The 22,297-nt window shown below is 50.3% G+C and overlaps 1 protein-coding gene across 6 annotated transcripts in view; it reads left to right on the plus strand.

Annotated features, from left to right (window-relative positions):
* The window catches only part of IGSF3 (immunoglobulin superfamily member 3), a 98,953-nt gene that overhangs the window by 71,619 nt on the left and 5,037 nt on the right, over positions 1-22,297 (plus strand). For all 6 annotated transcript variants that reach the window (XM_081225172.1, XM_081225169.1, XM_081225173.1 and 3 more), the window contains 5 exons: positions 102-503; positions 3,403-3,807; positions 13,372-13,782; positions 17,266-17,673; positions 21,652-22,137. In XM_081225172.1, the coding sequence (XP_081081298.1) occupies positions 102-503; positions 3,403-3,807; positions 13,372-13,782; positions 17,266-17,673; positions 21,652-22,137 (2,112 nt within the window). The remainder of the gene's footprint in view (positions 1-101; positions 504-3,402; positions 3,808-13,371; positions 13,783-17,265; positions 17,674-21,651; positions 22,138-22,297) is intronic.

The following is a 22,297-nucleotide window of genomic DNA, read 5'->3' on the forward strand; positions in this document are numbered from 1 at the left end:
CTGAATAGAGTGACATTTGTACCCCTCCTCCTTTGATGTCAGTGGGGAGGGCTCAGTGGAGCCCAGAAAGCCCCAGCGTGGCCCTCTCTCCCTCTGCACAGAGAGCAGCATCTCGGTGGAGGTGGCCAGCAATGCCAGCGTCGTCCTGGAGGGTGAGAATCTACACCTCTCCTGCAGCATCCGCACAGCAGGTAGACCACTAGGCCGCTTCTCCGTCATCTGGCAGCTGGTGGACAGGCAGAACCGCCGCAGCAACATCATGTGGCTGGACCGGGACGGCACCGTGCAGCCTGGCACGTCCTACTGGGAGCGCAGCAGCTTTGGGGGCGTCCAGATGGAGCAGGTGCAGCCCAACTCGTTCAGCCTGGGCATCTTCAACAGCAGGAGGGAGGACGAGGGCCAGTACGAATGCCACGTGACCGAATGGGTGCGGGCAGTAGATGGCGAGTGGCAGGTCGTGGGGGAACGCCGGGCCAGCACCCTCGTGTCCATCACGGCTCTCGGTAAGTAAGCTCGGCAGTCTTTTCGTGGGACCGTTGGGGAGATGCTCCCATGTCAAGACTCTTGTAGGAGATAGACGGCACCTTCCAAAGGGTTTGATTGAAGAAAGTATTTATGGAAGTGTGGATGGGGTTCAAGGAACCAACAGTGGTTCTCCGTGGTGGGCCCTGGGGATGGGCAACAGCTGAGTGCTGTTACTACTCCTTGGTCTGGGTGGTAGGAGTGAAGTTGTAAGGATTCTGGCCAGGGGAGTGGTGGCCCCAGGTGGAGCAACAAAGGCCACTGCCAAAATTAACCTGGAAGAGCGAGAGCAAATCCTCTCCCTCCTGCACCCCGGGCCCTCCTGTCCAGGGGCTCAGCCCTCCTAAAAATTCAGAGCAGGGCAGAGAAGGGTAGAAAATCACCTTTTGCCATTTATTTAGCCCTTACTACCCTTCCTGGCTGAGTGTAAGCACTTAAGCTTAATTGTCCCTTGGAATCCTCACCTAGCCTACAGATAGACACTGTCATTTTACAAGGAGCCTAGTGAGACAAATTGGCTAATTTGCCCAGGACTATAGCTTTTAAGTGACAGACACACAATCTGAACCCAGGAAACCAGCAATCTGTCTTAAATTTTTTTTTCAAAGCCTGTGTTTTTACCTTTTCCTCTATAAGGCTCTTCCTAAAGAAAGCCATTTCCTGATTAGCATGAAATTAAAAGATACCTTGGGGCTTCCCTGGTGGCGCAAGTGGTTGAGAGTCCGCCTGCCGATGCAGGGGACACGGGTTCGTGCCCCAGTTTGGGAGGATCCCACATGCCGCGGAGCGGCTGCGCCCGTGAGCCATGGCCGCTGAGCCTGCGCGTCCGGAGCCTGTGCGCCGCAACGGGAGAGGCCACAACAGTGAGAAGCCCGCGTACCGCAAAAGAAAAAAAAAAAAAAAAAAAAAGATACCTTGGAATTTGCTAAAACCAAAGAATATTAGATTTGCTTCTCACAGGGTAAAGAGGCTTCTATCAACATTTATCTGCCTAATAGAATCAGTATATTAGAAGACCAGTCTGCTACTTTGCTGGGGACATAACTTGTCATGTTAGGTGTTTCTGTTTGTTAAGAGACTGTGACATAAGTTGTCCTCAGTGACTTTGCATCCCACCCCTGGGACCATGCTGCCACCTTCCTCATAGGTAGGGCTGGTGGTGCTTTGGACCATCTTACCCCAGTAAAGGTGGCAACACCAAGTGGTTTTGCCCCCAACAAAGTCCTTTTTCACCCCAGATTGGAATTATTTTTACTTTCCATAAACTTAATCCAAAAGGTTGATCTGCTTTCTGCACTCATCATCCCATTCAGATTTCTGTCTCTGGCAACCTCATCCAGTGGTTGAGTTTCCAGGTCAGCTCACTCCCCATGTCGCCCTCTGCTCAGTATCCTATGTGGACACGTGGAAATGGAACCTGTGAGGAAACTCCTGGGTGTCCAGCAGAGGGAGTCTTTCCCATCCTGTGAGGCTAGAAATGTCTGAGGGGTGGTTAGGGTTAGAAGTAATTTTACAGCATCAGGTTGTCCTCTGAGTTTTTTCATATTCACCGTATGTCTGTGGTTCCCATAGCCAGAGCTTACCAAGGGGCTCTGGCCAGGCTCTGCCGAAAGATTCATTCGGTGCCTTGTTTTTTACCTATGAAGTTTAAAGTACTTTCCTTTATGTCTATTTTTTTTAAACAAACTACATATTTAACAAAATATAGTATATACTGTGTGTCAGGTACTATTCCAAGTATTTTATAAATACTAACTCATTTAATCTTCACGAGGACCCATTTTACAGATGGGGAAATAGAGGCAGAGAGAAGTTAAGTAACTTGCTCAACATCACATAGTTGGGCATTTGGCTCCAGGGTCTGTGCCTTTAACCACTGTCTTATGCTTCCTGGGAGTAAAGCAGCCTAATAAGTCCCCCAGAATCAGTGGCACACAGATTTGTAGCGTGACTGCCATTTGCTGGCAACTTGATAGTGGACAATTTATCTACCCTCTCTGGGCCTCAGTTTCCTCATCTGTAAGAAAATGGTGATGGATTCAATGAAGTGTGATGAAAGCCAAGCAGTTGGCACCATGCCTGGCCCGTAGTGCTCAGGAAATACTGGCTGCTCTCAGTTTTATGATCATAACGAATGTGTTAACAGTCGTATTTCAAGGCTGAAGGGACTCTGATCACTTCTACTGAGGAGTCAGTATTGGGGATTAGTGATGCTGGAATATAGAGAGACTCAGCCTAGTGCACCTGCAGGGCCCCACCTCACCCCAGGTCCTACTTGGTGAAGGTCAGTCCTTCCTGCTGTGGGTCCCTCGCTGCCTCTTTGCCCTGGATTCCGTGGTGGGGTGGGTAGAAGAGGGACTGGAGAGCAAGCCGGCGCTGCCCAGCCCGAGGAGCACAGGCACCTGCTCCACCTGCCTCCCCTGCTCCGGCACTGATGCAGTGGTGGGCCAGGCACAGGGGCTGTCCAGGCTGGGGCAGGGTGCATCCACCGGAGTGTGATGAAGGAAATCGGCCCTGGGGCTCTTTTCTCCTGTTTCAGCACGGAATCCCAAGATATCTAGGGATGGCCCCGCCTACATGCACTCAGTCCCTGTGAGTGGGACTGATCCAGCACAAATCCACATGAGGGTTCATCTGGAAGGGTTTGCTAGTGCTGCTTAAGGAGGATTGCTGCCAGCCTCTTTCTGTGGGGTCCTGTGAACTGCTGGGTTTGTGTGTCACACTAGCAAAAGTAATACAGGGCCTGGGCATCCAAAGAGCCCCATGTGTGAGCCTTTGCTCTGTCCTGCTAGCTTTTGCCAGGAGCCCTGTCACCGCGTCACATGGCCCTGAGAAAGCCAAGTGTCTCCTCTGGCCTGAGTTTCTCTGCTCTCTCTCCAGAAACGGGCTTTGCAGTCACTGCCATCTCCCGCACGCCGGGGGTGACCTACAGTGACTCCTTTGACCTGCAGTGCATCATCAAACCCCATTACCCCGCCCGGGTCCCCGTGTCAGTGACGTGGCGGTTCCAGCCGGTGGGCACCACCCAGTTCCATGACCTGGTGACCTTTACCCGGGATGGAGGAGTCCAGTGGGGAGACAGGTCCTCCAGCTTCCGGACCCGAACGGCCATTGAAAAGGCTGAGTCCAGTAACAACGTCCGGTTGAGCATCAGCCGAGCCAGCGACACGGAGGCGGGCAAGTACCAGTGTGTGGCAGAGCTGTGGCGGAGGAACTACAACAACAGCTGGACGCGGCTGGCCGAGAGGACCTCCAACCTGCTGGAGATCAGGGTGCTGCAGCCAGGTGAGGGTCCCGGGGTCCCCCACGCCTGCTCTGGCTGAAGAGAGCCGCAGAGAGGCAGGAAGTGTTGTGTGCTGAGCCCTCGGCCCGGCTGCTCTTATTGCCCAACTTTCTAGTTTGAGAAATTTCAGATATGTAGGAGGTCGCAAGACTCGTATTCCCTTTTCGTGATGACCAGTTGTTAACATCTTACCATGTTTGTTTCTCCCTCTGTGTGTAATTTTTTGTTGTTTTTGAACCATTTGAGGGTAAGTTGCCAACATCAGGATACTTCCTTCTAAATACTTCAGTCTGTATCTCTGAAGATCAGGACTTTGTCCCACCCGACCACAACAGTGTAATCAGACTCTGGGAATTTGACGTGATTATAGGACAGTACCAGCATTTCCCCAGTTGTCCCGAAAACACCCCTTATAGTGTTTTTTCCTTCTAGGATCCAGTCAGGGGTCACACATTGTATTTAGTTGTCATGTCTCTTTATTTTTCTTTAATTTTTAAAATTTGTTAAATTTTTATTTATTTATTTATTTATTTATTTATAATAATTTGGCAGTTTCTTTTCTTTTTTTAAAATTTATTTATTTATTTGGTTGCACTGGGTCTTAGTTACGGCTCTCAGGCTCCTTAGTTGCAGCTCGCTGGCTCCTTAGTTGCAGCATGCGAACTCTTAGTTGTGGCATGCATGTGGGATCTAGTTCCCTGACCAGGGATCGAACCTGGGCCCCCTGCATTGGGAGCACGGAGTCTTATCCACTGCGCCACCAGGGAAGTCCCTGTCATGTCTCTTTAGACTCCTTTAATCTAGAATAGTTTCCCAGCCGTACACGCACACGTGCGCATGTGTGTGAAGACGTTGATATTTGTGAAGTGTGCAGGCCAACTAGACTGCTTTGCAGAAAGCTCCGTCTCTCAATGTCATCTCCTATAATCCTTGCAACAGTGATGTGAACAAGGTACCACTGTCGTCCCTCCCCCCCACTGGTTGCAGACAAGGAACCTCGGAGGCAAAAGGGAAAATAACAGGTACTTAACTGAGTATTTGCTTTGTGCTAGGTGCTTAGGGTTGATTATTTTATGAGAATTTCACAACAGCCTCAGGAAAGATTAAGTGATCAGCCCAGGGTTGCCTAGCTGGTGAATGGAGCCAAGGTTTGAATCCTTGTCCTTCCTTCCTCGACACTTGCCCTGACCCAGACCCTGTCCCCCTGCCCTGGGTTTGAGCGCATGAGAGCAGGCAGGCGGAGTGTCTCTCGCAGCAGGTGATAAGGATGCACTCATTTGGGGAGCCTTAGTCAGGGGGCGTTCTGCAAACACTCACCTTCATCAGGCCCTTCCCCTAACGCGGGGGAGAAGGTAAGTTAGTGCTGCTCTTGTGGTTTCCTCCGTGTCTGTACCTGTCTCCGGTTAGGGTGGAAGCAGGTGGAGGGTGGACCCCGGCCCTGGCTCCTGCTTCCCTCCATTGCCTGGCCCCAAGCAGGAGAGCACAGTCATGCGTGCAACGAAGGGTGGGGACTGAATGGGAGGTGACTTTGCAAAGACTTTTTTCTGACTTTCTGCCCCACGCACTTTGCAAAGATGGTTTGCAAAAAGGATTTTTTCTGCCTGCTCACAGCCATGATGTGTGCCCCACCCGGTCTGCTCCACCACTGCAGATGGTCACAGTGCTTGTTATTTTCAGCAACGCGAGGTTACGAAATGGCAATGTCTGGGCTTATCCTTCGCCTCTTCTAACCCCATAACGGAGTCTGTATCGAACCAGTTTGGAACAAGTGAACTGTATAAATGATGGGACAGTTCCTTGGCCAATTAGAGCCTAAACTTGGACAACGAGATGCCAGGGAAGAGGCTGTTCTACCGAAGTGGATTTTCAGGTTAATGGAAGGTTAAGCAGAGACCCCATTTCGTGTGAACCCTTGTTGTGGAAAGTGCCGAGGGACTCGCTTGCCTGCCTCGCTGAGTAATTGCACCCTTTGTGGTCTCCTCTGGCCTCAGGGTCGGGCTGGGAGCCTCCTTGGTGCCCGTCACGTGGTTCCAGCTACAGAAGGTAGAGGAAGTGCTGACCCCGGGACCTTGCCTAGCCTTGCCTTTTTGAATAAATCCCTACCATTTGCTTGTTTGTCTTACGACTTAGAATCTAAGGCTGGAGTGCCTCAGGGAAGAAAATGGAGTTAGGTCATTGAAGGTTCTAGTTATTTGGATTCAGATCAATTCATGGTGCTACTAAAGGGGAAAAGGGGCAAAAATGTATTAAATACGTCTTGGGTGCCAGGCTTTGTGCTTAGCACCTCTGTTTTCTTTTTAAATTTATCCAGCAATGAAATAATATAGATACTTTTATGCCCATTTTGCTAGTGAGGAAACCCAGGCTCCCAGTGTATAGGAGCCTTGATGGAGGCAAACCAGCTTGTCAGATGAAAAACAGAGTGGAACAAGCCTGGAGCCTAGGTCGTTCTGATGTCCATATATCTCTATTTTCCATTACATCATTTTATTGCCCCCTGGAGAATAGTTAGGGGACCCAGGATCTGCTCTGAGGACTGTCTTCACGTCTCCCGTGGCTTACACTGAGTCAGTTTGTTTGTGACTTCACTGTAAAGCGAGAACTAGCAGCAGCTGGCGTGGGAAACTTGGGAACGAGCACCAGGGTGCTTGGCCTGTCCTCAGAGGTGCATGGTAATGCACTTGGCTGGCCCTCTGGAGGCCGCAGAGAGCAAGGGGGGTGCTGAGGCTGGGCGGGCGCGGCCCCTGGGAAGGGCTGTGGCACCAGGGAGAGTGCATCCTCCTTAAGTGTTACAATCTCTCCTGATTAAATATTTATGCATTGAGCACTTAATATTTTCCAAAGGGCTTCATGCTCATTTTTACTCTTTTACCCGCACACCCTGGTTGGTACTGGTGCTTTTATTTGGGGGAAGTAGAAGTGGAAAAATACCAGAGGGCTGACCGCGTGCCGGAGAGTATACTGGACACTTGGTGCAGATGACCTCAGTCACCTTTGCTGCAGCCCTGGGAAGAAGCTACTGCTTTCCCATTTTATAAATGGAGTAACTGAGCCTCAGAGAGGTTGGGACTTGGCGGAGTCAAGAGATAGAGAGTGCGAAGTGGGGATGGGAACCCAGGTATGAACTTTATTAAAAAGCAGTTGGGGTGGATGAGAGGAAGACTTCGGCCTTTTTTAAGGCCATATCATAAAAAATTATTCTTTCTAGGACTTCCCTGGTGGTCCAGTGGTTTAAGGCTCTGCGCTTCCATTGCAGGGGCACGGGTTCCATCCCTGGTTGGGGAACTAAGATCCTGCATACTGCACGGCGCAGCCAAAAAAGGGGAAAAAAATTATCCTTTCAGCATTCAGTTAATAGTATCATTTACAGAAGCGGTTTCTCTTTGTAGAGTGCTGTGTGGAGGCGTCTCAGCACCTGTAGCGGCAGAAGTAACAACAGTAACGATAGTAGCTAATCTTTGCTGAGCTTTTGTAGCATGCCCATTACCACCTTGAATGCTTTATATACAATAACATTCTTCGTTCTTAATTCATGCAATGCCATGAGGGGGTGCTAGCTTCACCCATTTTATAAGTGAGGACACTGACACAGAGGATAAATAAATTCTCCAGTGATTCATAATAAGCGGCAGAGGCAAGATGCAAATCCAGACAGGCAGTCTGGCTCCAGAGTCCAGGCTCTTCATTTTATTTTATTATGGTAGTTTTTTTTTTTCCTCAGGAATTCTCTTTGGTACCATATACTTTGATTTAATCCCTGCTCTCTCTGGTTTACCATCCCTGAGCCCCTTTAGCAAATACTTAAATTTGTTCTTTTTAAGTTGGGGTCACAAGGTCCCTGTAGAGGTTCCTCAAGACACGGTTTGCTAATGGTGTAGGAGTTTTTGTGCCTCTTCGAATGCCTCTATTTCTTCTAACTTCTGCCACCAGGTGGCTCTAAGGCTTGGGGGGCACCAGAGCTCAACCCAGTGCTGGCTTCTTTCTGCTCTCCTTCCATATCTTGCCTCTCAAAACATGGATTCTTATCCCTGCTCTGGTGTTCTCCACAGGAATATCATCGCCCTCCCCCTGCCCCCAACCCTTTTATTTATTTTTTTATTATTAATTTTTTTTTGCGGTACGCGGGCCTCTCACTGCTGTGGCCTCTCCCGTTGCGGAGCACAGGCTCCGACGCGCAGGCCCAGCGGCCATGGCTCACGGGCCTAGCCGCTCCGCGGCATGTGGGATCTTCCCGGACCGGGGCACGAACCTGCGTCCCCTTCATCGGCGGGCGGACTCTCAACCACTGCGCCATCAGGGAACCCCCCCCGCCCCAACCCTTTTAGAAGATGATTTTGTCCAGTATTCTTATTCCAACAGCATGAAGCAGAAACCCAGGGACCGTTGGCTCGCTCATGCCAGTCCATTTATCAGCCCTCCGCAGCTTATGTCACCAGCTTCCAAAAAGGCTCTGTGTGGTCTGTGCCCCAGACCAGTCCTTTTGCCAGAGCCGCTTGCTGACCTGACCACATCACGGGTATTTGTTTCTTTAAAATCTCTGGCTGGATGGCCTGATGAATGTGTTGTGGATCTCTTATTGACCATTCTAGACTTCCTGTTCCAAATGCACATCCCTAAGGTCATCTTCACGGAACGCCATCCCTCCTGTTTTGTTGTTGATCTGGCTTCGCCTTACTGCCATCGATGGCGGAGTGTGACCCCACAAGGGGCATTTAGGCAAGCCTTTAAGCCAGTTCAACATATTCGATTCTTAGCTCCTAATCAATTCTTTTCTCTTTTAATTGTGAAGCATTGCTTTGCTTCCTTCTGATTTTCTTTAGCACCCAAAACACCCTCCAATTACATCTCCCTAAATGCAGAGGAATAAGAGAAATGTCAGCACTCATATTCCAGATATTTACAACTGTATCTTGGTTTGGCTATTAAATACTGCACGTTAAAATTGACGAGGCAATAAACACGCTTCCAGGAGGACAGCCTCCGGTGTAGAAAGCTGACTTGTCAGTGGGTGTATTCTGCTGGGATTTTACTGATGGGCAGTCAGGATGAATATTCAGTACCCTCTGGATGCTGCCAAATCCGTTCTCTCCAATTTCTTATTGCTGACCTGGCAGATTGGCAGAGCTGAGGGCTTTTTCTTTGACTTCCGGGAGTCCAGGGCTTGTGACAGTGGCTCTCCTTGTCACAGTCCAGTAGGTGACAGGCTGCCCCATCCTTCAGAGGCATTGGCCCCTCCTTTCTTTCAGGAGAACCTGGGGTTCTCCTTCCATCCCGGGTGCATGTGGCTTCTGCCCGCTGGCTGTTCACAGATAGTGAGCGTGAGAGCAGGAGCCCTAGAGGAGTCCCCACCCCTCCTCCCGCACCTCAGGCCTCGTTGTCATGGTAACACCAGGTGCACCTATTTGGAGTCAGTGAGCAAGGGTCACTGCAGTGTCTGCAGATGGGTAAGGCAGACAGGGCAGTAACCCTCCTTCTATGAGGACAGGTGGGACATGGACATGCATGCACGCACACACACACACACACACAGGCAGGCAGTAACCCTCCTTCTATGAGGACAGGTGGGACATGGACATGCACGCACACATGAACACACACACACACACAGGCAGGCAGTAACCCTCCATCTATGAGGACAGGTGGGACATGGACATGCACGCACGCACACACACACACACACAGGCAGGCAGTAACCCTCCTTCTATGAGGATAGGTGGGACATGGACATGCACGCACGCACACACACTTAACCCACAGCTCTTCCTTCATTCTCTCCCAGTCTTTTGGCTGACTTGCATCCCTCAGTTTGAAAACTCTCTGCTGTCCAGCCACTGGCCCCCTCTCCACCTAACATGACTGAGTACTGTCACGGGTCTATAATAAAGAACAGAGTCTTCCTTTGCTCCCTCTGCTCCCTCACTGCCTGTATGCTACCCTCTGGCTGCTGCTTGCACCATTGCACAGAAACTGCTGTCTCTAGAGTTACCTGTGGCCCCCTCACTGCCACACCTGTGGCTTCTCAAACTTAGCGCATCAGAATCACCTGGAGGGCACGTGAGCCCGCAGGTCTCTGGGCCTCACCTGTGGCGTTTGTGAGGCAGCGTCTCCACCCCAGGTGGTGCTGATGCTGCCCGGCCACAGGGGATCGGAGGCCTCAGAAGGAAACTCTCCAGATGCAGAAAGAAAGGGCCCTTCCCTCCAGCAGGGTACAGCCCCGCTCTGGAAGTCGTGAGGTACCTGAGAAGGCAGCTGCTGGGTGTGCTGGAGTCTGTGCTCGCAGGTGGGGTGCTGAAGGGTGGGGCCTGGCCCGCAGCCTCACACCCTTCTTCCTGCCTCTTCCTCCTGCTGACTCACTGTTGGGGATCAACCAAGTCCTCAGCATCTTGTCTTTCACCTTTGTGTTTATTGCCTAAGTCCATTCACTCACACAGCCAAGTCCAAGGTTTCTCGGGCTTTCAGGTGCATTTGAGTCACCTGGGGGTCTTGTTAAAAGGCAGAGTCTGGTTCAGGAGGTCTGGGGTGGGGCCCAAGAGTCTGCATTTCTAACAAGCTTCCAGGCGACATGGATGCTGCCAGTCCGTGGACAATACTTTCAGTAGCAAGTTTGCCACTTAGGTTTGGCAGTTCTCGATCTAATATGGAGCTTTGAACATGGGACTGAGCCCGGAAACGGAAAAGAAAGGGGGATAGTGAAAATGTACTGTGTGTTTATTATAGAGCAGGTTCTGTGCTAAACTCTTACTGTAGAGTATTGCTTTTCATCTGCATAGCACTCCTCTCAGGTACACGCTGTGATTGTTCTCATCTTGCAGATGAGAATACCTACGGTTCTTAAGGGGGCTGGGCTCTCCTGACCCCACGGAGGAAGGTGGTGCCAGCAGGCTGCACACCGCCCAGGGCAGTGCTGGGCAGGATGTGTGAGTGCTTCCTAATTAGCTGTGCAGGCTTCTGTCTCCCCTGGGCTTCAGGAAAGGTCCTCCCTGTCCTTGAGAAGCTGGAGGAAATTCAGAGCGTAGAAAAGGAGCTGACCCCTTGCCTACCTGTCAGACATGCACCAAATTTCAAAAATGCCTCTCTTTCCAGCTTTTCAACACTTCCCAATATTTTGACGTGGGAAGGAGGGAAAAAAATGGAAATGCTTTGAAACAATTCTCTTCCTTGGATTCTTGTTCTCAGACCATGTGACTGAGCGGAAGTTTAGTCATAGGCATCCAGTTTAATATATGCGGTTACTATAGCAATGGAGGTTTCCTTAGTAACAGTTGCAAAAATAATCTGGCCCCAATTAATAATACATTTTAAAGCTCTTTCTACTCTGCACTGAACAACCCAGTTTTTTGGGCCCAGAACCAGATAATTCAGGTGGTGTCGTTTGCTCTGATAGAGATATCATTTGCATGCGGTGAATCAGGTTGGAAAGGAATGAAAAGGGAACTGGTTGTTTCAAGTATTAGAGGCAGCGGATATGAAAAGTCGACTGGCAAGCTAAGGTGAATCTAGTTTCCAGAGCTTGGGTGCTTGCTGGTAAAGCCTGCCCTGGATTCCAGTGCCCTGGAGGACTTCGTGCGTTTGAAGAAGGGAGAAGGCAGGAGACTGGGCTTGTTCCCCAAAAAAGATGAAACCAGAAGGGTATGGTCATGGGCCAGGGGATTTCTCTCAGACGGGTGCCGCATGCATTCTTGATGGCTTGAGCAGGTCTGTAGGTACGTGAATCCAGCTTCTTTTGTGAAGAGTGTCCCCTGATTTAGCACCGGGAAACAGCCTCAGAGTTGCTTTTGTAGTCATGGTATTGAATCGGGTACGGCACCCGATTCTGCCGTACTTAGCTCGCTGAATCCTCTCAGCCACTCAGAACCTTTGTCTGTGGGTTACCCCAGTGCCCAGGTGACAGTCTGGGGCTTTCAGAAGTTTCAGTTGCCTTGGTGCATGGAACTCAGACCTTGATCCTGTCTTTCCACACTAAGCTCTAAGTGAGCCAGCTAGCCAGCACTGACGGGGAGGCCCAGACACGACCAGTGGGCTCAGTCCTGTGTCTAGATCAAGAGAGATGACCAGCAGAGGTGCTGGAGAAAGGCCCAGGCCAACCTGTTCTGGCCTCCCCTCTGGGCAGGGTCACTGGAGGAAGCCCAGCTTGCTCTCCCTGTCAGGGTCTGTGCCTTGTCCTGGGTTCCTTTCTCAGCTGACGAGTGATTTAGTCCTCGACAAGTGAAGTGTAAAGAGAAAGGTGAGGGTGGGATGATGCTTTTACTATTAGTTCCGTAAGAGGAACTTGGAATTGTGACTTTTTCCTTTTTTCTCTTTTTCAGTAGGGGGAGGATGGTGGGTAGGGGAAGCAGAGCCAAGTATAATAGTGATGGAATGGGTGAGATCTCAAATTACCTTCATAAGATATATTTCATTAGACCGTGGCTTCTTGCCACCTTAAAGGAGAGCATGGTCATTAATTAGCAGGTAGGGTGGCCCTCTGGAGTCTGCCCGCCCTTCTGGTTTTGGAGCAGGATCGTGAGGGGAAGGGGAGGCCGGAGTTGGCTCTGTTCTGTCCCATTGTTTGTCATTTTCTTCTCTGCCTTCTCTCTTCCCATCCTCCAGGAAGAGCACCCCAGCATCCTCCAGCCACCTGCTACTGTATTTCTCCAGCTCACTCTCATTCGCTCACCCACTCACTCACTCAGTAACTCACACATCCCAGCAAACGTTGATTGAGTGGGTGCTCTCCAAAGCCCGAATCCGGGGTTGCGGTGATGAGAACATCTCCAGGCAGGACCGTCTTATTCTTCAGAGCACCCCCGGCATTTAGCCTCATGAGGGGTACAGAGTGGGCACACTCTAAATATTTGCAGATCAAATGGAATAAGCTTGATCTCTGCTCTTGGGGAGCTCAAGGATAGCATGGGAGGGACGTAAGGAAAAACAGGCTGAAGATGCGTAAGGGTGCTGATGGGAGCACAGAAGAGGGGCATCTGACCCAGCGGGATGGGAGTGAGGGAGAGGAGGACTAGAGGGTGAGTAGGGAGAAGGGTCGGAGGGGAGATGGTAGGAGACAGGCAGGGAGGACGGCTGAGCAGAGACCGAGCTCAGGGAGAAGCGGCATGGGAAGGTGTGGTGTGGTGTGGTGTGGGTGTGACGGGGGAGGCTTGGAGGTGAGTGAGGACAGCGAGGTGAGAGCCAGATCCAGGAGGGACTTTGTACGTGAAAGGAATTTTTTTTCTTGTCTATAAGCAGTTGGGAGCCATTAAACTTCTTCAGCAGGGAATTGATACAGGCTGGGTGTGTTTTTGCCGGATCCCCCTGGCGGCCATATGATGGCAGGGAGAGCTGGCAGGAGAGACGGCGAGGACCTGAGCCAGGGAGAGGCAAGGAGGAGGCCAGCAGAGGGTTCTTTGGGGCGCGATTGGCTCTGTTCTGCTGTCCTCACGCCGAGCCGTGCTTTGGGGGAAGCCCATCAGTGTCTGGTTCTCTAGGAGCCGTGCTGGACAAAACCAGGCGGGGAGCCTGGAGGTGGGACTTGGGCCACATTTCCAGGCGTGTGTGGTGATTCTGCTGAAGCACCCCCTTTTCCTTTGCAGTGACAAAGTTGCAGGTGAGCAAATCAAAGAGGACCCTTACCCTGGTGGAAAACAGGCCCATCCAGCTGAACTGTTCAGTCAAGTCCCAGACCAGCCAGAACTCCCACTTCGCCGTGCTCTGGTACGTCCACAAGCCCTCGGACGCCGACGGCAAGCTCATCCTCAAAACCACCCACAACTCCGCCTTTGAGTACGGCACCTACGCCGAGGAGGAGGGCCTGAGAGCCAGGCTGCAGTTTGAGAGGCACGTGTCCGGGGGTCTGTTCAGCCTCACTGTCCAGAGAGCCGAGGTCAGCGACAGCGGCAGCTACTACTGCCATGTGGAAGAGTGGCTGCTGAGCCCCAACTATGCCTGGTACAAGCTGGCAGAGGAGGTTTCGGGGCGCACGGAAGTCACTGTGAAGCAGCCAGGTAAGGAGAGACGGGGGTACAGCCAGCCTGGGCCAGTAGGTTGAGGGCAGAGACTGCCTGGGGGTGTGGCAGGGCTCTGCGGGGTCCATGATGGATGTGCGTGCGGTACAGAGCATCATCCTCGTTCACTGCAGGCCCACCCACTTTACCTCGTGGGTCCTGGTGCTGATGGCAAACTCAGAGAAGCATCCTCTGTCAGTATCTGCTGTTGTACACAGCATCTTCACCCGGGAGAGGCCCGAGGGGCAGCTGGGGGTCGCAAGGTGCGGCAAGGCAGGATCCCTGGCAGCGCCTGGATCTCATTCTGGGTTTGCAGTGTGCACCTTGGATCTCGGGCTGTTGCCGGCTCCATACCCAGGATTCCTGCCTGGAGGGCGTTTTCTGGTTTCCCCTTCTTCCTTACCACGCACAGCCCACGGATGAGCCCTTCCTGTCTCTGAACAGAACCACCCTTTGGCCCCCTCTCAGACCCTGTGGGTGCAGCCTTTATTCCGTTTATATCCGGCTCCCTGACAGATTGCGTCTGACTTCTGCCAGAGCACTTCCCAGGAGGGAGAGCTGACTGCCTCCACAGCCCTCAGTTCCACTTTTGGGCAGCCCTGGTTGTTGAAAAGTTCCTCCTCCCTGTAATTTCCCTCTCAGGTTTTAGGTCTGCCCGAGAACAACCCAAGATTAGTCTGAGTCATATCCTTTCAAACATGTGAAGGGAGCCCTTTCTCCTTGTTGAAAAGCTCTAGTTCTCTGAACTTCTCACATAGTGTGGCCCTAAGCTCCCTCTCCATCCCTCATTCCTGCGTGCCCTATAGTTAGTTGTTATCCCTACCTCTGGTGCCCGATGAGCTGTGGGATGCTGTGTTGCCACCCTGAGTCCGAGCTCCATGCCTTAGCTTATGCTACCCTCTCCTCCTGGAATGCACCCCTCCTGTGGCTTCTCCCCTGTCTTCACCCCATTCCTAAGACTTTACTCAGCACCACCTCCAGGAAGCCTTGCCTGATTTCTCCTATATCACCAGGGGTTCTGTATAAAGCACATAATGTAATAATTATTTTCATTTCTTCTCCACTATACCATAAGCATTTTGAGGACAGGTGCTGTGTCTTTGTATCTCCAGCCACTGACATGACACCCTTAATAAATACTGGTTGAATAAGGAATGAATGGTTGCTTTCCTTGACACCCCAGGGCCTTTGTACTTGCTGTTCTCGTAACCTGGAATGTGTTGACCATAGATGTCCATCTATCTCGTTCTTCAGGGAGGCATTCCTAGCGCATTTTAACTAAAATGGCACCCTAGTCACTCTGTATCCCCTTTCCCCAGCCCCTTCATAGCACATGTTACCACCTGGCATACCTATTCATATATGAGTAATTATGAACTACCCGTTCTGATTTTATACTCATGGAAATTCATTTATCATTGGTTATTATGTTCACTGTAGCGAACACTGTCACTTGTTCACTCTTAATGTATTCAAATTCACTAGATGGGTAGCCCCATGAGTGAGCACAGGTCCTGTTCTCTTTACCATGCTATCCTCACGGCTTGTCTCCCAGGAGGCCTCAATAAAAGTTTATTCTGGGACATCCCTGGTGGTCTAGTGATTAAGACTCCGTGCTTCCACTGTAGGGGGTGCGGGTTCGATCCCTGGTCAGGGAACTAAGATCCCTCATGGCGTGGCATGGCCAAAAAAAAAAAAAAAAAAAAAAGCTCTGTGATCAAATGGAACCAGATGCAGAAGTCCAGATGTGGCCTGGCCCTTGCTGAACGCCATGGGGCTCGTCCCCTCCTTTCCTCAGGATATTGTATTTCACACTCTGCCCCAATCCGGGGATTCTCAATCCAGGGATTCAGGTCTGCCCACGATGACATTTCATGCCGACCCTTCTGGTGCCTAAAATAGGAAGCTCTGGTCTAAGTGATTCCTGTTGGTATTTCCAGTGACCTACGTCCTGCCTTCAGGCCAGTCCCTGGGGCTTTTGAGAACTGAAGGTTGCCATTAGGCCCACAGATGTTCTTTCAGGTTTCTGTTCTTCCTGTCTTTTCTCAGTTCTGACTGTTTTCCCCATTGGGAGGTCATGGTCACCCCTCCCCCACCGTGTTTCCTCTTAGTCATCATTCTGCCTTTCCCTTTTCTCATTTGTGCTGAAACTAAGAGGTTCTTGGTAGGTCCTAAATTTATCAAGGGTATTTCCCCATTGGAGATTACAGACTCACAGCAAGCTAACTGGGGCAGTGCAGTAGGGCCGTAGGGGTTCTTGTCAAAACACAGTGAAATCCCTGCTTATGGGGAACATTAACACTATAAACAGAAAACTCACAGGACACAGATTAAAACAACACATTCCCCCTTTTCTGTTGAGATTTTTAATTTGTGTGTTTTTCTCCCCCCTCCCCGCCTCACTTCGTCTAGTCCCCACCCCCTCCCCCCCCTTTTTTTTAATAAGAAAGCATACATTTATAGAGCTTTTGGAAAATACTAAAAAAGCACAAAGGAGAAAATAATCTTTCAACCCAGAGAAGGGCAGAGTTAATATCTTCCCAAGTATATATTTTCGGAGACTGGTTATTTGAAATATATTTTCTGTTGTTTTTTTTTAATTTTTTGACCTTTTATTATGAAGGTGAAATAAATGTGCATTATAAAACATTCTGACATTATTAAAGTGGAAAAGTGAAAAGTGAAAGTACCTCCCTCCTCAGATATCACTCAGGAGGTGTCCTTCTCAGGGGCTTCTGTGCATTTACAGTTTCATAGCTTTTTAACCCCTCTGGTCCAAAGAGGCTTTTGGGCCCTTTATGAAATTGTATGTGATCAGAGAGCACCGCGTTTAATGACACTTTTTCTCTGGAGGAGAATCTGATTGGCTGAGGTTTCAAACAACCATCCGTATCAGTCTTTTCTTTACTGATGTCAGATCAGTTCTGTTTCCACCTTGAGAGGGAACCCGTGTGGGGTTTTTTTGGTAAAGAAAGTAAGAACCGCAATTCTTAGGGCCAGCTGGTGAACGTATTAACGTGGCTTTCCCCTGCAGTTCTTTTGAGGCTGGCAGCCCAGCACATTCTAGCCATCATGTGGTCAGTTTTAAAAATTTGCTCTCCCAGCAGGCTTCTCACCATGCCCTTTGCTGTCCCTTCCCAGCCACCCCCTCCCCTTGACCATACTCTTTGTGGTCTGCTGTCCCTTGGACGTGGAGTCACCTACCGTGCACGCTTGTCCTCTCCTAAGCATCTGAACCGATGACAGTTATAAATTAGGGGGCCGCTGTTACCGTAACATTGAACTCCATGAAACTCAGGCACTCAGACCCGTGATCAAGAACTCAGAACGTTCAGGGTGTGTGCCTGAGCAGTGCTTCTGCTGATTGAGCATGCTGCTGTCCTCCTGCGTTTGGAAGGCACCTGCTTACGTCTGCTGGGAAGGGGTGCATGCACGTGGCTCGTTGTTTTCTTGTTGGCAACATCTCTTTCCTCGCCTTTGCAGACAGCCGCCTGAAGCTCAGCCAGGCGCAGGGCAACCTGTCGGTTCTGGAGACGCGGCAGGTGCAGCTGGAGTGTGTGGTCCTGAACCGCACGAGCGCGGCCTCGCAGCTGCTGGTGGAGTGGTTCGTGTGGAAGCCCAACCACCCAGAGCGGGAGACCTTGGCCCGCCTGAGTCGCGACGCCACCTTCCACTACGGAGAGCAGGCGGCCAAGAACAACCTGAAGGGCCGGCTGCACTTGGAGAGCCCTTCCCCGGGCGTGTACCGGCTCTTCATCCAGAATGTGGCGGTCCAGGACAGCGGAACCTACAGCTGCCGCGTCGAGGAGTGGCTGCCCAGCCCTGGCGGCACGTGGTACAGACGGGCAGAGGACACTGCTGGCCAGACGGCTGTTCGAGTCATGCGACCAGGTGAGGGTTAATGTCCCCAGGCCTCCGCTCTCTTTGGTGGTTCCCCTCTAAGTGTGATATTTTGTGCACTGCATAAAATTAGTTAATTTTAAAGTGAACTAATTGTTAATTAAATTAACCCAATTAATTAGTTACTTGAAGTTAAGTATATGAGCATTTACGTTGTACATTTGCATTCACGGTTGTCTGAGATTTTTCTTCCCCTAGTGAATGGAAAATTGCACATCTGGCTTTGGCCTAAGGTGATTCTATTTCTTAACTAGAGTAGCATTTGTCAATTATTTATTGCAGAGCCTAGAATATTTTCTTTTTAAAGAATACATTCAGATTCAGACAAGTGGCAAAAATCTTGAAACAGTAGCCATGTGGTTCAGAAAATTCAGCTTGTGGATTTTCAGTGGAAAAGAATTGATTCATATGATCTAAATGGAAAATGAAGTAACTGCAGCCTTTATACTCTCACTTCCTAATAATTTTATTGGTATTAATGACTGTTCTATGTGGCCTTGTGCTTTTCTTTATTGTTGCTTCTAAAGTACCCAAATGCATATAATTACTGGGTAGAATTATTGTTCCACATTCAAACACATAATTAAAGCAAAGATGTGCAGGGTTCCTGTGTCCTGAGAAACATCACATCATCATTCATTCATATCAGAGCAAAAAGTCAGTGATCCCCTGATGGACATGGAGCAGAAATGCACTGTGACCTCCATCCAGGGGAATGCTTTGTCTTGTGTTCTGAGCATCCGGGGTTCTGTTTGTGGTGGTGGGCACTGTTGGAAGCTTTCATAATGTTTTCACATCTAAGTAGAGCAGCTCTTTTTGTTGGTGGAATCCTGGAGCTTCACGGCTGTGCCCGCCCCACACATCAATGAACACACTTCGGGGAGTGCATACAGCCTTTGTTACAGGAGAGGGACATTATCTCTCTCCTCCGTGTCTTGCCTAAGCTGGAGGGGAAATTGCCTCTACTTTGAGTCACTCATATTTCCCCTGAGCTTTCTTCCCCCGTCCCCCTTGCTTAGCAGCTGCTGCGTGTCTTTTCCCAAAGGTAAATGGTAAACACAGCAGCTGAGCACTCTCCTCCTACACCTCCCGCCCATTTTGGAGATCCGCACACTGAGGCCCCAGGCAGCGTGGGAGGAGGCAGCCAGCTGCGTCCCAGCCACAGTGAGGCTGTTTATGTTCAGTCTTCGCCACAGCCTCAAGTGGTGGGTTTTACTGTCGAGGGAACTGAAGCCTGAAGAGAAATGTCGCACAGCCAGTACTCTGAGCAGACTGGGTGGTCGCTCAAGTTTCCCTCCCGCCACACTGTGTGCTCACAATGTGACTCCTGAATCTGCAGCCCTGAGGCTGCCTTGTGTTCAGTCAGTTGAGTAGCCTGCTTTCCTCCCTCCCTCCCTCCTTCCCTCCCTTCCTTCCTTCCTTTCTTCCCTGCTTCTATAAGGTGGTCATGCTAATAACAAAGCATTTGGAAAACAGAAAAATATAGTTTTGAAAAGAAAATTTATCTGTGGGGACTTCCCTGGGGGTCCAGTGGTTAAGACTCCGCGCTTCCAACGCAGGGGGCACAGGTTCAATCCCTGGTCGAGGAACTGAGATCCCGCATGCTCTACAGCCAAAAAACCAAAAAGTTATGTGTAATCTCACTACCTACATATCTTCATATTCCATCTGTCTCTCTCCCTCTCTCTCTCTCTCTTTCTTTCTAAACGAAGTCAGGATCTTATTGTTTTATGTGATTTTTTTTTCCCCACTCAGCATTCTTTTGTGAGCCTTTCCCCATGTCATTGAAAGCATTTCATGTCCACCATTTTTACTGGTTGCATAACATTCATTATGTAGATGTACCTCAAAGCTTTTTTTCTGAGATATAAGTTGAACATATAGAAGACTTGAAATAAAAGAGCTCTAAAAGTTGGGTTAAGAATCGCCTTGCATTGCTTAGGGGCGACCATAGTATGAAATATACAAACTGAAGGACTACCCTGGGTGAGATTGTAGCTGAGTAGATTAGTAGTTGTGTTTGGCTCACTGGGGAAGAGAGAGAACTTCATTCCTCACCCACAGCCCAGAGTCACTGGTCAAGGTCACAGCATGGGAGCATCAGCCTGACCTCGGGGAGGGGCAGGGACGAACTTTTTTCTTGTAGCTTACACATGGAAAAGGAAGGAAAGAGTGTCAAAGGCTGACCAGGGAGATACTTTGGCCTCTTCTAGAAGGGGACAGACACGGGAAACCAAAAACTTGATTCATTAACAGAGACAAGGCACTTGAAGGGGCCCCGAAAAATTGTGAGCTCTAGACAAGAAGACAGCAAAGAGAGAGTAGATGGGAAGAGACCCTTCTGGGGAACTGAATGTCCCACGGTCCCTGACCACCTTGCCATGATGGGTCCATTGCCTCACTGCACAGCATCTCTCTCTGTTGGCACGTCCGCCTTGCTCCCTGGAGGGATAAGGCGATGAGTGAGGGAGTTTGAGTCGCCTGTGAACTGATTTCCTGTCCTGCCGCTTTCCACCCTCCAGCATCTCTCCCCAGCCCCGGTGATAGCTGGGCTGATGCACCGTGCCTGCCACCTATAGCTGGCTCCTAAGTTTTTGTGTCCAGTGGTGCACACAAGGTTCCAGATATGCTGAGGGGGTTGGGGAGGGGCTTGTCAGAGCCCCACGGAAGCAGTGGTAACCAGCTTTGTGTTCACTGGCACGCTGATTCAGCCACTTCATTGAAAGCCCAGGACAGTACTTGGGAAATGTTCCTATTTGGTTGTCATCCAAGTAGAATCCGATTTGGTCTCTCTACTTTCGTTGATGCCACATTGGCATCTTTCATGAGCATTTCATAAACAGAGCCAAAGGGAGGCCCTTGAGGAGGTAGGGAGTGAATTACTTGTTTAGAACCTACCCCAGTGAGCCAAAACCCGCAAAGGAAAGAAACAGATACAGCTGTCTGGTGATGTCTGTGGGTTGTGATTTACCTACTCAGGTGTCTCTCCGTGGCTAGTCTGCATCTCCCACCTCTGTCAGGACGCTGTCTGTGTTATCCTCCTGGGGGTCCATACTCAGGGTGAGGGGCCCTTTCAGGTTTACTGTCTATTGTTTAGCTTCAGTCCTTGGAGAATTTTTACCTGCTTGGGTTGGTTCCCTGTGGTATAGGCAATAATCTACATGCACCCAGTTTAAATTCAAAAGTGAATGCTGATCAGTGCTGCTGATGGGGTGAATTCATTTCCAAGGGCTGCCATAACAGATTAGCACAAGCATTGTAGCTTCAAACAACAGAAATCTATTCTCTCTCAGTTCTGGAGGCTAGAAGTGTGAAATCAAGGTGTCATCAGGGCCCTGCTCCCCGAAGGTTCTAGGGAGGGGTCCTTCCTTGCCTCTTCCAGCTTCTCACGGCCCCGTGTTCCCTGGCTTGTGGCTGCTCCAGTCTCTGCCTCTGCCTTCCCGTGTCCTCCTCTCTGTGTGTCTCTCTGTGTCCTCTCCTCTTCTTATATTCAGGCCTGCCCCAAATCAGTATATGAGTACATCTTAACTAATTACATCTGCAAAGACCCTATTTCCAGTTAAGGAAATTCGGAGGGTCCAGGTGGACATGAATTTGGGGGGACACTATTCAACCACTGTACAAGGGGTTACAGTGAAAATAAGTGTCCCTCCCTCCCTGGATTCCTATAAGCATCCATGTTACCAGCTCCTTGTGCATTCTTCCACAGATATTCCATGCAAATATAAACAGATTCTTATGTCAGTATAAAACTTATTTTCTATTTTCTTCCACTCGATGATGCATAGAGTACACACTGTGCTGTATTCTAACAATATTTCTTGAATCTTCTTCCACCTCTCTGCACACAACGCCCCTTTGTTCCTTTCAGTAGATACATAGAATCCTCTTGTACATTACTAGAACATATTTAGTGGTGGACATTTAGGTTGTTTTGAACAGAAATTAAAACAGCCTTGTCTCCCCCAGATGCCGCCCTGCAGGTGGACACGGTGGTCCCCAATGCCACGGTGTCCGAGAAGGCAGCTTTCCAGCTGGACTGTAGCATCGTGTCTCGCTCCAGCCAGGACTCCCGCTTTGCTGTGGCCTGGTACTCCCTGAGGACTAAAGCTGGAGGGAAAAGGCGCAGCCCTGGCCTGGAAGATGGGGAGGAGGAGGGGGAGGATGGGGAAGAAGAGGAGGAAGAGGAGGAAGAGGACCCCACAGAACGGACAGCCCTGCTGAGCGTGGGCCCAGACGCTGTCTTTGGCCCAGAGGGCAGCCCCTGGGAGGGCAGGCTTCGCTTCCAGAGGCTCTCCCCGCTACTCTACCGGCTCACAGTGCTGCAGGCAAGCCCTCAGGACACGGGCAACTACTCCTGCCACGTGGAGGAGTGGCTGCCCAGCCCTCAGAAGGAATGGTACCGGCTGACAGAGGAAGAGTCGGCCCCCATCGGTATCCGGGTTCTGGACACAAGTGAGTTTTTCCAGTTTTCAGGGGGAGGATGTCACTGTTGATTCCAGCTGTCCGGAAGGTAAAATCAGAGCTTGATGGTGGACTACTAAGCAGTTTTCTTGCCTGTTGTGGGCATTTAGGATTTGACAAACCAGTTCATATAACTGACCCTTGATTGCCC

Source organism: Mesoplodon bidens, assembly GCF_964165515.1.
Source record: "Mesoplodon bidens genome assembly, chromosome: 2".
NCBI classification, from domain to species: domain Eukaryota; kingdom Metazoa; phylum Chordata; class Mammalia; order Artiodactyla; family Ziphiidae; genus Mesoplodon; species Mesoplodon bidens.